General features: G+C 39.0%; 1 protein-coding gene and 1 non-coding gene across 3 annotated transcripts in view; both read right to left on the bottom strand.

Moving 5' to 3' along the window:
• Positions 1–16,037, bottom strand: part of NSUN6 (NOP2/Sun RNA methyltransferase 6) — a 59,835-nt gene that overhangs the window by 11,986 nt on the left and 31,812 nt on the right. For both annotated transcript variants that reach the window (XM_060659226.3, XM_060659227.3), the window contains exons 7-8: positions 15,384–15,503; positions 9,616–9,760 (exon numbers count right to left, since the gene is read on the bottom strand). In XM_060659226.3, the coding sequence (XP_060515209.2) occupies positions 9,616–9,760; positions 15,384–15,503 (265 nt within the window). The remainder of the gene's footprint in view (positions 1–9,615; positions 9,761–15,383; positions 15,504–16,037) is intronic.
• LOC132660513 (U2 spliceosomal RNA) lies at positions 8,899–9,087 on the bottom strand. Its single transcript, XR_009601851.1, has one exon. It is a non-coding gene; the product is annotated as a U2 spliceosomal RNA (small nuclear RNA).

Consider the following 16,037-nt stretch of genomic DNA (forward strand, 5'->3'; position numbering starts at 1 on the left):
TTTTCATGTGTCGGTTGGCCATCTGGATGTCTTCCTTGGAGAAGTGTTTATCCATGTCTTTTGCCCATTTCTTCACTGGGTTATTTGTTTTTTGCTTGCTGAGTTTGAGAAGTTCTTTCTAGATCTTGGATACTAACCCTTTATCGATATGTCATTTGCAAATATCTTCTCCCATTCTGTCAGTTGCCATTAAGTTTTGCTGATTGTCTCCTTCGCTGTGCAGAAGCTTTTTATTTTGATGAGGTCCTAGTACTTCATTTTTGCTTTTGTTTCCCTTGCCTCCGGAGACGTGTTGAATAAGAAGTTGCTGCGGCCAAGATCAAAGAGGTTGTTGCCTGCTTTCTCCTCGAGGATTTTGATGGCTTCCTGTCTTACACTGAGGTCTTTCATCCATTTTGAATTTATTTTTTGTGTATGGTGTAAGAAAGTGGTCCAGGTTCATTCTTCTGCAAGTCGCTGTCCAGTTTTCCCAGCACCACTTGCTGAAGAGACTGTCTGTATTCCATTGGATATTCTTTCCTGCTTTGTCAAAGTTTAGTTGACCATACGTTTGTGGGTCCATTTCTGGGTTCTCTATTCTGTTCCATTGATCTGAGTGTCTGTTCTTGGGCCAGTACCATACTGTCTTGATAATTACAGCTTTGTAGTACAGTTTGAAGTCCAGAATTGTGATGCCTCCTGTTTTGGTTTTGTTTTTCAAGATTGCTTTGGCTATTCGGGGTCTTTTCTGGTTCCATATAAATTTTAGGATTATGTGTTCTAGCTCTGTGAAGAATGCTGGTGTTACTCTGAGAGGGATTGCACTGAATATGTAGATTGCTTTGGGTAGTATCGACATTTTAACAATATTTGTTCTTCCTATCCAGGAGCATGGAATCTTTTTCCATTTCTTTGTGTCTTCTTCTATTTTTTTCATAAGCTTTCAGTGTATAGATTTCCATGTATAGATTTCAGTTTTCAGTGTGTAGATTTTTTATCTCTTTGGTTAGATTTATTCCTAGGTATTTTATGGTTTCTTGTGCAACGGTAACAAGATCCCATTCTTGTGCAATGGGATCAATTCCTTGATTTCTCTTTCTGTCACTTCATTGTTGGTGTATAGGAATGCAACTGATTTCTGTGCGTTGATTTTATATCCTGCAACTTTGCTGAATTCATGAATCAATTCTAGCAGTTTTTTGGTGGAATCTTTTGGGTTTTCCATATAGAGTATCATGTCAACTGCGAAGAGTGAAAGTTTGACCTCCTCCGGCCGATTTGGATGCCTTTTATTTCTTTGTGTTGTCTGACTGCAGAGGCTAAGACTTCCAATACTATGTTGAATAACAGTGGCGAGAGTGGACATCCCTGTCTTGTTCCTGACCTTCAGGGGAAAGCTGTCAGTTCTTCCCCATTGAGGATGATATTAGTGTTGGGTAGTTCATATATGGCTTTTATGATCTCAAGATATGCTCCTTCTATCCCTACTTTCTTGAGGGTTTTTATCAAGAAAGGATGGTGTATTGTGTCAAATGCTTTCTCTGCATCTATTGAGAGGATCATATGGTTCTTGTCCTTTCTTTTATTGATGTGATGAATCACGTTAATTGTTTTGCGGATATTGAACCAGCCCTAGATCCCAGGTATAAATCCCGCTTGGTCGTGGTGAAAAACTTTTTTAATATATTGTTGGAGCCGGTTGGCTAATATCTTGTTGAGGATTTTTGCATCCATGTTCATCAGGGAAATTGGTCTGTAGTTCTCCTTTTTAGTGGGGTCTCTGGTTTTGGAATCAAGGTAATGCTGGCTTCATAGAAAGAGTTTGGAAGTTTTCTTTCTGTTTCTAATTTTTGGAACAGTTTCAAGGGAATAGGTATTAACTCTTCCTTAAATGTTTGGTAGAATTCCCCTGGAAAGCCTTCTGGTCCTGGACTCTTCTTTTTGGGGAGATTTTGATTACTAATTCGATTTCCTTACTGGTTTTGGGTCTGTTCAAATTTTCTATTTCTTCCTGTTTCAGTTTTGGTAATGTATATGTCTAGGAATTTGTCCATTTCTTCCAGATTGCCCACTTTATTGGCATATAATTGCTCATAATATTCTCCTATTATTGTTTTTATTTCTGTTGTTTTGGTTATGATCTCTCCTCTTTGATTCTTGATTTTACTTATTTGGGTCCTTCCCTTTTTCTTCTTGATCAAACTGGCTAGTGGTTTATCAATTTTGTTAATTCTTTCAAAGAACCAGCTTCTGGTTTCATTCATCTGTTCTACTGGTTTTTTTTTTTTTGGTTTCGATAGCATTAATTTCTGCTCTAATCTTTATTATTTGTCTTCTGCTGGTTTTGGGTTTTATTTGCTGTTCTTTTTCCAGCTCCTTAAGGCATAAGTTTAGGTTGGGTATCTGAGATCTTTCTTCCTTCTTTAGGAAGGCCTGGTTTGCTATATACTTCCCTATGACCACCTTTGCTGCGTCCCAGAGGTTTTGGGTTGTGGTGTTAACATTTTCATTGACTTCCATATACTTTTTAATTTCCTCTTTAACTTCTTGGTTAGCCCATTCATTCTTTAGTAGGATGTTCTTCAGTCTCCAAGTATTTGTTACCTTTCCAAATTTTTTCTTGTGGTTGATTTCAAGTTTCATAGCTTTGTGGTCTGAAAATATGCACAGTATGATCTCAATCTTTTTGTACTTACTTAGGGTCATGCTGTCTCTTAAAAAAAAAAAAAAAAAAGAACGTGTTCGAACTTAAGTGACCACCAACTTAAAATAGACTGCTATACACAAGTGGATGTTATAAATGAATGCCATGGTAACCACAAATAAAACCTATAACAGATACACATACACAAAAAGAGAAAAGAACCCAAGCATAACACTAAAGAAAACCACCAAACCACCAAGGAAGAGAGCAAGGAAAAAAGAAAAGAACAGAGAAGAACTACAAAAATAACCAGAAAGCAATTAACAAAATGGCAATAATTATGTACCTATCAATAACTGCTTTTAAGTTTAAATAAATGCTCCATTCAAAAGACAGGTGGCTAAATGAATAAAAACCAAGACCTGTCTCTAGGCTGTCTACAAAAGACTTGTTTCAGACCTAAAGATACACAGAGACTGAAAATGAAGGGATGGAAAAAGATATTCTGTGCAAACAGAAGCAAAAAATTAAAAAGCCAGGCAGAAACACCTATGTCAAACAAAACAGACTTTAAAACAAAGGTTCTAATAAGAGATAAATAAGGGTATTACATAATGATAAAGGGATCAAGCCAGCAAGAGGATATAACAATTGTAAATATCTATCCACCCAACATAGAAGCACCTAAATACATAAAGCAAATATTAACAGACATAAAATGACAATACAATACTAATATACAATAATAGCAGTGGACTTTAACACCTCAATTACGTCAACTGATAAAATATCCAGACAGAAAATCAACAAGCAAACAGTGGCTTTGAAATACACATTAGACCAAATGGACCTAACAGATACAGAACATTCCATCCAAAATAAGCAGAACACACATTCTTTTCTAGTGCACATGGCATATTCTCCAAAGCGGATCACATGTCAGGCCACAAAACAAGCCTCACTAAGTTTAAAAACGCTGAAATCATATCAATTATCTTTTCCAACCACAACAATATGAAACTAGAAAGCAATTATTTAAAAAACAGAAACAAGAAAAAACACAAATACATGGTGGCTAAACAACATGCTACTAATCAGTCAATGGGTCAATGATGAAATAAAAAAGGAAATAAAAAAATACCCGGAGACAAATGAAAATGGAAACGCAACAGTCCAAAATTTTGGGACATAGCAAATGCAGTTCTAAGACAGAAGTTTGCAGTGATATAGGTATACCTCAAGAAACCAGAAAAATCTCACATAATCTGACCTTATAACTAAAGAAACAAGGAAAAAGAACAAAGCTTAAAGTTAGAAGTAAATAAAAAGATTAGAGCAGAAATAAATTGAGACTAAAAAAAAACAGTAAAGATCAATAACTGAATAAACAAAATTAATAAACCTTTATACAGATTCATCAAAACTCTAATAAAATCAGAAATAAAAGAGCAGAAATAACTGACACCACAGAAATAAAAAGGATTCTAAGGGAACACTACAAAAAAATGATACGCAAACTGGAAAACGTAAAAGAAATGCATCAATTCCTAGAAACATACAATCTCCCAACACTTAATAAGAAATAGAAAATTTGAACAGACCAGTTACTAGTAGTGACATTAAATCAATAATCAAAAAACTCCCAACAAACACAAGTCCAGGGCCAGATGGCTTCAAAGGTGAATTCTACCAAACATTTAAAGAAGAGTTAATACCTATTCTCAAACGATTTCAAAAAATAAAAGAGGAAGAAAAACTTCCAAAGGCATTCTAAGAAGCCATCGTTAGCCTTATACCAAAAGCAGACAATGACACTACAGAAAAAGAAAACTGCAGGCCCACATCCCTGACACAAAGACAGGTGCAAAAATCCTCAAAACATTAGCAAACCAAATTCAACAATACACGAAAAGGATCATTCACCACTATCAAATGGAATTTATTTCAGGGATGCAAGGATGGTTCAACATTCACATACTAACGTGATACATCGCATTAACAAGGGGAAGGACGAAAACCACAGGATTGGGCACCTGGGTGGCTCAGATGGTTAAGCATCCAACTCTTGATTTCAACTCAGGTCATGATCTCATGGTTCGTGAGTTAGAGCTCCACATCAGGCTCTGTGCTGACAGTGCAGAGCCTGCTTGGAATTCTCTCTCTCTCTGCTCCCCCCAACTCGTGTGCACGTGCGCTCTCTCTCTCTCAAAATAAATAAACTTAAAAAAAAACAAAACAAAACCATAGGATCATCTCAATAGATGCAAAAAAAAGTATCTGACAAAATGTAACATCTCATCGTGATGAAAACTCTCAACAAAGTGGGTTTAGGAGAAACATGCCTCAATATAATAAAGGCCATATATGAAGCACACATAGCCAATATCATAGTCCATAGCAAAAAAACTGAAAGCTTTTCCTCTAAGATCAGGAATAAAACAAGGATGTCCACTCTCACCACTTCTAGTCAACATAGTACTGGAAGTACTAGTCACAGCAATCAGACAAGAAATAAAAGGGATACAAATTGGTAAGGAGAAAACAAAACTGTTACTCTTTGCAGATGACATGATACTATATATAGAAAACCCTAAAGATTAAAAAAAAATTAGAATAAATGAATTCAGTAAAGTTACAGAATGCAAAATTAATACAGAGAAATCTATTGTGTTTCTATATGGAGAAGGAAAAATAATAAAATAATCCCATTTACAACTACACCAAAAAGAATAAAATACCTAGGAATAAATTTAACCGAGGGGAAAACCCGTACTCTGAAAATTGTAAGACGTTGAGGAAAGAAACTGAAGAAAATACATATAAAAAGATATGCCATACTCGCGGATGGGAAGAATATTGTTAAAATTCCCATATTACCCAAAGAAATTTACAGATTCAATGCAATCCCTACCAAAATAACTGCCGTGCTTTTCACAGAATTTGTACAGATAATACTAAAATGTGTATGAAATCACAAAGACCCCAAATACCAAAGAAATCTTGGAAAAGAAGAAGAAAGCTGGAGGTATCACAATGCCAGATTTCAAGATACACTACAAAGCTATATAGTAACCTGGAAGAATATGGTACTGGCACAAAAAAAGATCAATGGAAAAGGATACAGTGGTTGGAAATAAAACCATGCTTTTATGTTCACTTAATTAATAAAAAAGGAGGCAAGAATATGCAATGGGGAGTGGGGAAAAGATGGTCTCTTCAATAAATGGTTCTGGGAAAACTGGACAGTTACATGCCAAAGAGTAAAACTGGCACACTTTCTCATATCAAACACAAAAATAAATTCAAAATGGATTAAAGACCTAAATATGAGACCTGAAGCCATAAAATTCCTAAAAGAAAACACAGGCAGTCATCTCTTTGCATCAGCCTTAGCAACATATTGATGGATACGTCTCCGCAGTAAAGGGAAAAAAAAGCAAAAATAAACTATTGGAACTAAACCAAAATAAAAAGCTTATGCACAGTGAAGGAAACCATCAGCAAAATGAAAAGGCAAACCTACTGAATGTAAGATTTTGCAAATGATATATCTATCTGTAAGGTGTTAATATCGGAAATACATACAGAACTTCTACAACTCAGCACCAAAAAAACCCCCAAAGAATACAATTAAAAAGTGAGCAGAGGACCTGAAGACATTCTTTCAAAGATGACATACAGATGGCCAACAGACCCACAAAAAGATGCTCAACATCACTAATCATCAGGGAAATGCAAAATAAAACCACAGTAAGATCTCACCTCACACAACAGTGAGAATGGCTAGTGTCAAGAAATAAATAAAGACAAGAAATAATATATAAGGATGTAAAGAAAAGAGAAATCTTTTGCACTGTTGGTGGGAATGTAAATCAATACAACTGCTATGGAAAACAGTATGGAGATTCCTCAAACAATTAAAAATAGAAATACCACATGATCCAGTAATTCTAGTACTAGATAATTATCTGAAGAAAATGAAAACATGAATTCAGAAAGATATATGCGCCCCCACATTTACTGCAGCATTAGTTACAGCAGCCAATATACGGAAGCAATTCCCAGTGTCTACGGACAGATGGATAGAGATGTGGTACACACACACACACGGAATAGTCAACCATAAAAACGAAAGGCATCTTGCCATTCACAACAACATGGATGGATCTAGAGGGTATGTAAAGTAAGACAGAGAAAGACAAATACCATAGGATTTCACATATATGTGGACTCTGAATGTCAAAACAATAAACAAACAAACAGAAATAGACTCAAATACAGGGGACAAACCGGTGGTTGCCAGCAGGGAAGCGGGTGAGTTGATGGGCAAAATCAGTGAAAGAAATTAAGAGGTACAAACTTCTGGCTATAAAATGAGTAAGTCAGAGAGATAAAACAAAACAAAACAAACAAACAAACAAAAAACCACAGTGTAGGGAATATAGTCAATAATGTAACATTTGGGGCGCCTGAGTGGCTCAGTCGGTTTAAGTGTCCGACTTCAGCTTATGTCATGATCTCACGGTTTGTGGGTTTGAGCTCTGGGCTGACAGCTCAGAGCCTGGAGCCTGCCTCTGATTCTGTGTCTCCCTCCCTCTCTCTGCGCCTCCCCTGCTCACACTCTATCTCTCCCTGTCTCTTAAAAAATGAATAAATGCTAAAAAAGAAAAAGTTAATAATGTAGTAACATTTTAGGATGACAGAGGGTGACTTAATTGTGATGAGCACAGAATAATGTACATAATTGTAGAATTGTTATACTTGAAACTAGTAACACTATGTCAACTAAAATAATAAAAATTTTAAAAATCTTATGAATAAATGTAAATGGTCACCATCACCACCTTGGCACTACAAAGCCTTCGTCAGACTGCTAGCTGTTCTTTAATGCCCATTATCCTCTTTTCCTACAGTCATGGTTTGCACTGGGCACACCGCTACACTGCTCAAGACTACGTTTTCCAGCCCCCACTTGCAGCTAAATCGATCAAATGACTAATCTGGCCAGCTGTAGTATGCATTACTAAGAATTCTGATATCCTTTCCCTTCCCCTTGAAAGAACCAGAACATCTATCTTGGGCCCAGAGATGACATTACCAGGACTGAATGACCACTTCTGCTAGGTGAGGCCAAAATAAACAACGAAAACAGAGAAACAAAAAATGCTTTTATATTTTCTAAGCCATTGAATTCTGGGTCTCTTTGATACAGCCTGTGAGCCTATACCCTAATATAAATCCCCTGGCTAACTCTTTTAGGTTAACAATAACTGACCATGAAATGCTGTTCTCATGTCATCAGGCAATTAAGTCTGACCTATTCCCACCTCTGTAAGAAGACAAATCATAGTCCAGAACTTGTTCCTCTGAACAATCCCTATTTTTCTAGGAAGAGTTCCATGTGCTGAATTTGTTTATTCCCGTGTGGTTTATTACACATTAGGTAGGTATCACAAAGTAACTCCTCACTTTCCAGGAATCTCAAAGATATGGTGATGTTCACATTACTGATGCATTTTCCATCAGATGTCTTTTGCCTGACATTCTAGCTTTAATACCCCAAATCAAACTACCATCCCGTATCTGTGACGAAACAAGTCTTGATGCAAAAAATACCTAAAGATGACAACCTAGGACCATTAGCTAATAAAGTGATGTAAATGAGTGAAAACTCAGTGATCAACTATTCCAAGTCAGTTAACATATGTCCCGCTATAGCACTGGAGACTAACCTCTAAAATGGCTACCCCTACATCTCGATTGTTCTTACCCTAATCTCAACCTATTATGCTTATAAGTATGATCACTTTATTCAGTGATATGTAAAAACTGGTCACCTACCAATGATTTCAGTAAAGTAACAGTAATGGATTATATTGAGCTGTCCATTGTCTACTAGTCATTCTTAAAAAAAAAAAACAACAGCTTATATATGGGAACGTTAGATGGGCTATAAGGGGTGGGGAATCCAAACCATGGCCTCAGTTTTTTAAAGTCATCTTTAAGGGCACCTGGGTAGCGCAGTCAGTTAAGCATCCAACTCTTTATTTCGGCTCAGGTCACGATCTCACGATTCTGTGAGATCAAGCCCCACCTCCGGCTCTGCGCTGACAGTGCAGAGTACGCTTAGGATTTTCTCTCTTTCTCTCTCTCTCTCTCTGCCCCTTCCCAGCTCACGTGCTCTCTCAAAATAAATAAATAAACGTTAAAAATAAAATAAAAGTCACCTTTAATCAGGTAGGATTTTTTTCCCCTGGACAATTTTCATTCCCTCAAAAAGGTGCACCATTCCTGGGAGTACTGGGAACACAGGTCGATGCATGGAGTGGACGGAGCAAGTTCCTGTTCCATCTCCTGGTGCCAAAGTCTTGCGATACATTGTCCTCAGAGAGAGGACATGGCAGATATTCAACTGATAAGAGCAGGTACTACACTTGATCCTAGCCAAAAGGCCAAGAAGTGATTAATCAAGTAGCATCTTTAATCGATGCACATTGTGGGAACACGAATGCCAATTAGTTCATTAAAATATGCAAGTTTCTGGAATACTTCATGAAATCAAATCTAAACAAAGAAACAGAGCTATCGAGTGACTTAATACAACATTTTGTTCTAAAACAAGACATGTGGCAGTTTTTCCTCCCTTCCTAGCTCCACAGCCCCATTCTCTCAAGAAAAATGGAGAAAACACAATAGCCCAAGAATCATAAAATTGAAAGGCTAATAAGCTTTCTGAGATTCAACATGAAATTAAGACAAATACAGTAAGACCAAAGGGTTTGACCAAGTCTTGGGGATATGATTGCACATTATTAAAATCTGAAATTTAGGGATGAGATGAAAAGCAAAATGCTATCTATTATGGCAACATAGCTTAAATCCATGCCAGTTTCGAGGTCTTATGGATATTTTAAGGCTAGAACAATGATAGCAAAATCTACTTGTTTCCAAAAGCCGATTACAGAAGCCTATAAAGACAAAATTTAACTCACCTTCAGCATCCTTAACCATATCCAGTTTAAGAGCCTTTGTTCCATCAAAGCAAAATGCCTTGATGGAATTCAGCCCTAACAATAAAGCATTCTGTTTTATTTTTTCTACTTTGTTGGATATTTTATCCAGTGCTATTACTTCTCCCTAAAAAACAAACAAACAAAACACATAAAAATAAGGTGTATACCCAAAGCAGTCATGAAAACTATCAATACTGTGGAAAACTGATGAAAAATTATGGTCTTCTCTATTTTACTACCACCCTTAGTTTTAAAGGTGACTTCATTAAGCATCTGACTGTTGCTTTTGGCTCAGGTCATGGTCTCACGGTCATGAGATCAAGCCCTGCATCCTTCTCCATGCTGGGTATGGAGCCGGCTTGGGATTCTCTCTCTCCCTCTCTCTCTGGCCATACCCCACTCGCTCTCTCTTAAAATAAACAGTTTTTTAAAAAAAGTCAATGAGGATGATACCACACTTCTACAAATGCCTTGTGACATTCATATGGTTTTAAAAATATGCTATGAAATGATATTGCAGAGATGGTGAGATTAACACTTCAATGTCTTTTCTTGCTTTTTTTTTTTTAATATACAACATCCTTGTATGACATGTGCATCTAATGCATGGACAACAATGCTGAAAATTTGCTGATGATGTTCCTAAATGTGACACCAGGTTAGTGGTAGACACAGTTTTCCTATTAATATTTTGACAAACAGGAAAACCATTTCCAGAGAGTTGAACTGGAAAAGTAAGCAACAGCAACTGGAATAAGTTTCAAATGCATTACTGTGGTGATGGGTGAAGGCTGCTTTTACGGAAGTACAAGACTAGAGGCTATACTCACATAAAACTTGCTTAAATATCAAAATAAATAACAACACATCAAGAACAGCAATAAAATCTGGAATTCACGCAAGCTCAAATATTTCTATTCAAAGTTGTTCATTTCTGCTGGCAGCCCACTATGGGGGAGTCGCCCAACTCCAACTCAACTCTCCACATATCCCCCACCCTTTGGCACTCACCTTGCAGTCCCTTGCCTTTCCTACTTGAGCTGAGCCATAGGACTCGCGTCAGCCAACGGGATGACGGTAAATGTGATACAAAAAGAGCTGTGGAAAGGACTTGAACAGGTGGCTTTGCTCTCTGCTTTGCCCTCTGTGCTCCCAACCTTCAATGTTTGCCCTCTGCTGGGCTGGTCCCCTGACTACCCCCTAGCAGGGAGATAAAAGAAAGGAACCAGCAGCAGGGAACCCTAGTGGTCTCTGCTGAGGTCACTTTAGATAAGCCAACACCAGCCAAATTCAAGTGAATGAGCCCACCTAAGACCATGGGAACCCCTAGCTGGCCTGCAGCTGATCAGGTGCACAAGCAAGCCCTGCAGGGATCAATTGAATCCCAGACTCCTGAGCTGAATAAGTGCTTAGTCGTAGGCTGCTAAGGTTTCTGTGGTCGTTTTTACACACTAGAAAACGGAACAACAAAACATGGACACACTTAAAATACCCAGATTCTCTTTGAAATGACTTCTTATTAGAGAACACAAAATATCTGTGAACAAATACTTCTAAGCCAACACAATAAATATCATATACCATAAATTAAGGGGGGGGATTATGATTACTTCTTCAAGGCATATCATAATCTTCACAATTAAGATTTCAAGGAATCTAAAAAAGGATCTGCATTTACACACCACAACTCCATAAAATGAATCTTGTTCTGCATTTTACACTCTGGTGATATTTAATGCATTTTTCCTTAAAGTTTTTACTGTTACCAGTTTAAATTCTTTTTGGATAAACAAGAATATAAGTAAACAGGCAAGTATATCTCCTCTAATGAACCCAGAGTATTAATTCCACAAAATTTAAACCAGTATCATTTTCTTCCTTACTTACCTTAAGGCCACTCACTGAGGTTATACTAGTGTTACCGCAAGCGTGTCTGTGTGTGTAGGGTACCTGTGTACAGAAGGCATACATATACACACGCAGTACGTATATATACAGTGCCTATATATAGTGTTTGTAGATACACACATACAGTACAGAAACAGATTTTAACCTTTCAATGTAATTATTAAAAATATAAATTTATATATGTTTTATCCCTCTGTGACACAGTGAACGTTTCAGAAGTTACGATAGTATTATATACTAATATGCAAGCAATGTGAATTTTCATCAGAAGTCTTTGGATAAAATGATTTGCACTGATGAAAGGGAAAAGTTACAATTTCACCTTGACACAGTAAATGTTCCTATTATTTTCTGTGCAAGATTGCTTGTAAATTGCTTAAGCATCCTAAAAACCATCAAATACAGATCAAAAATAATCACCTGGCAAAGTCCAACACTTGGTACTTTGGGGAGTGGGCAAATATTACTTCTATGAAGTAAATCAGCTAGAGCAGAAGGGCTTTGGTAAGACTTACGGACGTGTATTTCTATGTCAGAAAGTCTTACACCTCAGGTAGGTAAGTTTTTATTTATAAATTAGTACTGTGACAAAAACTGTTGAGTTTTCTAGGTGCCTAAGAAATCCTCCCACTGAAGAAATGTGAGCTAATTCAGAAAATCAAGAATGGATCCACACTGCCTCAGTCTTTTACTGTCCTGGCTGTGCTCCTCACCCAGCTTAGATCCCACGTGACATCAAATCACTCTCTTCTACACATGCTTTTGTGTCTTAGATGTAAGCATGGCAAAAATGCTGCTGTGGTTAAGCTCCATTCTTCACCAACCTCCTGTCTACCCCCAGGCAGCTTAAAAAAAAAAAAAAAAAGCCCATCATTATCCCAACTAATCCTGCCTCAAATTCATGACCGTTGTCTTCAGGGAGCCCACAGTGCTAACTGGATTCCTACGGCGTGTCCACACCCGTCCTCACTTCCACTTCCTGGACTGGTATTTCCTACCTCCTAGCTCTTACCGCCTCCTTCCCCATCCCCATTTTCATCTGATGACCTTGCTTCCTATTACACTGAGAAAAGCCAGATGATCAGAAGAGACCATCCAGGTCCTCCCACACTGACCAGCCCACCAACAGCTGCACCTATGTACTCAGCCTCCCTTCTTATTTCCATGGGATAAACTGTCACAGGCTACCAACTAAAGCCACTTGTGCATCAAATCCTAGCCCATGTCACCTCCTCAAAGATACTGTCCAGGAATTTTCCCTGCTTTCTCTGGTGTTACATGTTTCCCCTTTTAATGCATCTCTCATTAGCATATAAACATTATCATTTCTCTCATCCTAAAAAAAGTATTCCCTGAGTTCACCTCCCACTACTGCCCCATTTCACTGCATTCTTTTTTGTTTTTTAATGTTTATTTTTAAGAGAGAGAGAGAGAGAGAGAGAGCATGAACAGGGGAGGACAGAGAGATAGGGAGACACAGAATCCGAAGCAGGCTCCAGCTGAGCAAGAGGTCAGCACAGAGCCCGATGAGGGGCTCGAACTCACAAACTGCGAGATCATGACCTGAGCCGAAGTCGGACGCCCAACCGACGGAGCCACCCAGGCACCCCTTCACTGCATTCTTGTACAAATAACTACCCTCACCACGACCAAAGGAGCTGTTTTGATTCACTTTTTCAGATTCTTCTCATTCTCAATCCAAGCAAGCATTTCCACTCACCAAAACTGCTCATGAGAAGCTCACCCATCACCTAAATGGTGCTAAGTCCACTGGTACGTCTTAGTCCTCCTTCTACGGGCCCGGCAACAACATCTGACACAGCTGATCTCTCCATTGCCTTTCAGTCCCTTCCTTCACCTCGTTTCCAGGGTAGCACACTCCTCTGGTTTCGCTCTGACATAGCTGGCCACTCCTCTCCTCCCAGCTTCTGAATGTTGGCACACGGTACCCAGGCAGCTCAGTCTTCTGGCCTCTTCTACTCTCTACTGCCACCCACGCTAGTTTTATGCCTTTACGCATTATCTATATGCTGATGGGTCCAAATCTCTATTCCGTATATGTTTACATTTCCAATCCAAAGTTTTATTTCCAGTCCAGGCCTCTCTCCTGAACTCCCGGCTCAAATACCCAATTGCCTGCTCATCGTCATCCTCTGCATGTCTGACAGACACTTCACTTTATTATCTCCAAAACTCAATTCTGACTTTTCCCTGCCGAACTTGCTCCTCCCAGTCACCCCCACCTAGCTCTCTCTCTCCGTTTCCTCAGGCCCAAATCTGGAGGAGTCACCCTCGATTATTTTCTCATGTCCACAACCCACTTCCAGTGCGTCTGCCGCTCCTTACAACCTCACCTTAAAAGCCACTCCAGAACTTCCCGCCTCCATGACGCTTCCCTGAATTACGGTCTCCTAACTGGTCACCCTTGCCCTCTTCCAGCTTCTCTTCAATGCAGTGGCCAAAACGATACTTGAAACAGTAAGGCTTATGCCACTCTCTCTTCAAAACCTCCAACGACTTCCCATCACTCGAGTGCAGGTGAAGTCCTGACACACCCTGCAAGCTGCTCTACCCAAACGTCCTCCCCTGGGCCCTCCCTCTCCGACTGCTCTTTCTCTACCCGTCCTCCTCAGCAAACTGCAGAGGCTCCTCAAACAAGTCAGGTGCCCTCCAGCCTCGGCACACTTGCACTTGCTGTTTCCTCTCACGAAAACACACGTTCCGCAGACCTCCACATCGCTCAGCACCTCCAAGTCTTTCCTCAGAAGCCGCCTTCCCAGTGTGGATCTCCCTCCCCACCCTCCTTCCAACTGCCTCCTCACTCTCCGCCCCCCAAGAACCCCAATTCCCCTCACCTTCCTTCACTTTTCACCGTAGCCCTCATCGCAATCACATATGCCAGACCCTGTATTCATTTAGTTTAGTATCTGTCTCCTCGCAACTAGAATGCAAGCTACATGAAGAAGGTGATTTTGGTCACGGTGGTTTATTGCTACACGCCCAGTCCCTGGCACATGGAAGTACTAATTAAATATCTGTTTAATCAACCGAACAATCAATTAAAATCTGACTTCAGATCAAAGTAAGTGAAGACACTAGCATGTCTCAGTATTTTAGGAACCACTTAATTGTATGGAATTTGAAATAAGAAGAAAGATGGCATCAGCCAGCCGTATCCTCTTGGGCTGAAGTACTGCAATTGCAGCAGAGAATGGTTACAAGGTCACACTGAGTACTAAACAGAAGACCAACCCATAATGAAAGAAAACATACTGTCAAATACATACACATGGAGGTACAGGCGGTAAAATGTGAGATAAAGTTATCCACGACTTACTCTATCTTGTGACAATAAACCAAGCTTGGTAATCAAGACAGATCATACAGCTTTTGTAAGTCTCAAGATGTGTCTGACGTGTATGATATAAGTACATATGCATGGATGGATGTGTAATTCGATACTGCAGTAATGTGCAGTCAAATTAACTCTTAGTGGCAAAATTGAATAGTTTAAAAAGTATCAAGTCTTATACTTAAGAACATAAAAAATCTCTTCAATGTTTCATTTAAATGTATATTTATGAAGAAGACTTCTACTTTACAAATGTACTAGCAGATTTGTTATTTAAGAAGATCTTCAAATGCTGTTTACAAAAGATAATTATATACTACACTCAACATGTGATGAATCCCATCAGTGAAGAGTCTTCACTTTGGATGAATCTATAATAATTCAGATTATAAATGTCTGCATGTTTCCTAAGTTATATGTAGTGCTACTTTCAACACTGAAATACGTAATATGTTGAGAGTAGTGTTTGCTGTGAAGACAGTCTTACCTGATCATGCATTAATGCTGCAATGTGTGTAGTTTTGCCTCCGGGTGCTGCACACAAATCTAGAATCTTCTCTCCAGGTTGAGGATCCAGAACATGAGTTACGACGGCAGATGGCAAATTCTATAAGGGAAAACAAAAAATCAATTACCAATGACTCTAAATTTTTTTAATTATTATTTTATTATTTTAATTTTTTAACATTCATTTATTATTGAGAGACAGAGGACGAGCATGGGAGGAGGGGCAGAGACAGGGGAGACACAGGATCCGAAGCAGGATCCAGGCTTTGAGCTGTCAGCACAGAGCCCAGCGCAGGGCTGGAACTCACAAACCCTGAGATCATGACCGGAGCTGAAGTCAGACACTTAACCAACCGACTGAGCCACCAGGTGTCCCTCTAAATCCTTTCTTTTTTTTAATTTTTTTTAAATTTTTTTTTAACGTTTATTTATTTTTGAGACAGAGAGAGACAGAGCATGGACGGGGGAGGGGCAGAGAGAGAGGGAGACACAGAATCGGAAGCAGGCTCCAGGCTCTGAGCCATCAGCCAAGAGCCCGACGCAGGGCTCGAACTCACGGACCGTGAGATCGTGGCCTGAGCTGAAGTTGGACGCCCAACCGACTGAGCCACCCAGGCGCCCCATTTTTTAAAGT

The sequence above is a fragment of the Panthera onca genome, chromosome B4 (genome assembly GCF_046562875.1).
Source record: "Panthera onca isolate mPanOnc1 chromosome B4, mPanOnc1 haplotype 2, whole genome shotgun sequence".
Lineage (NCBI taxonomy): Eukaryota > Metazoa > Chordata > Mammalia > Carnivora > Felidae > Panthera > Panthera onca.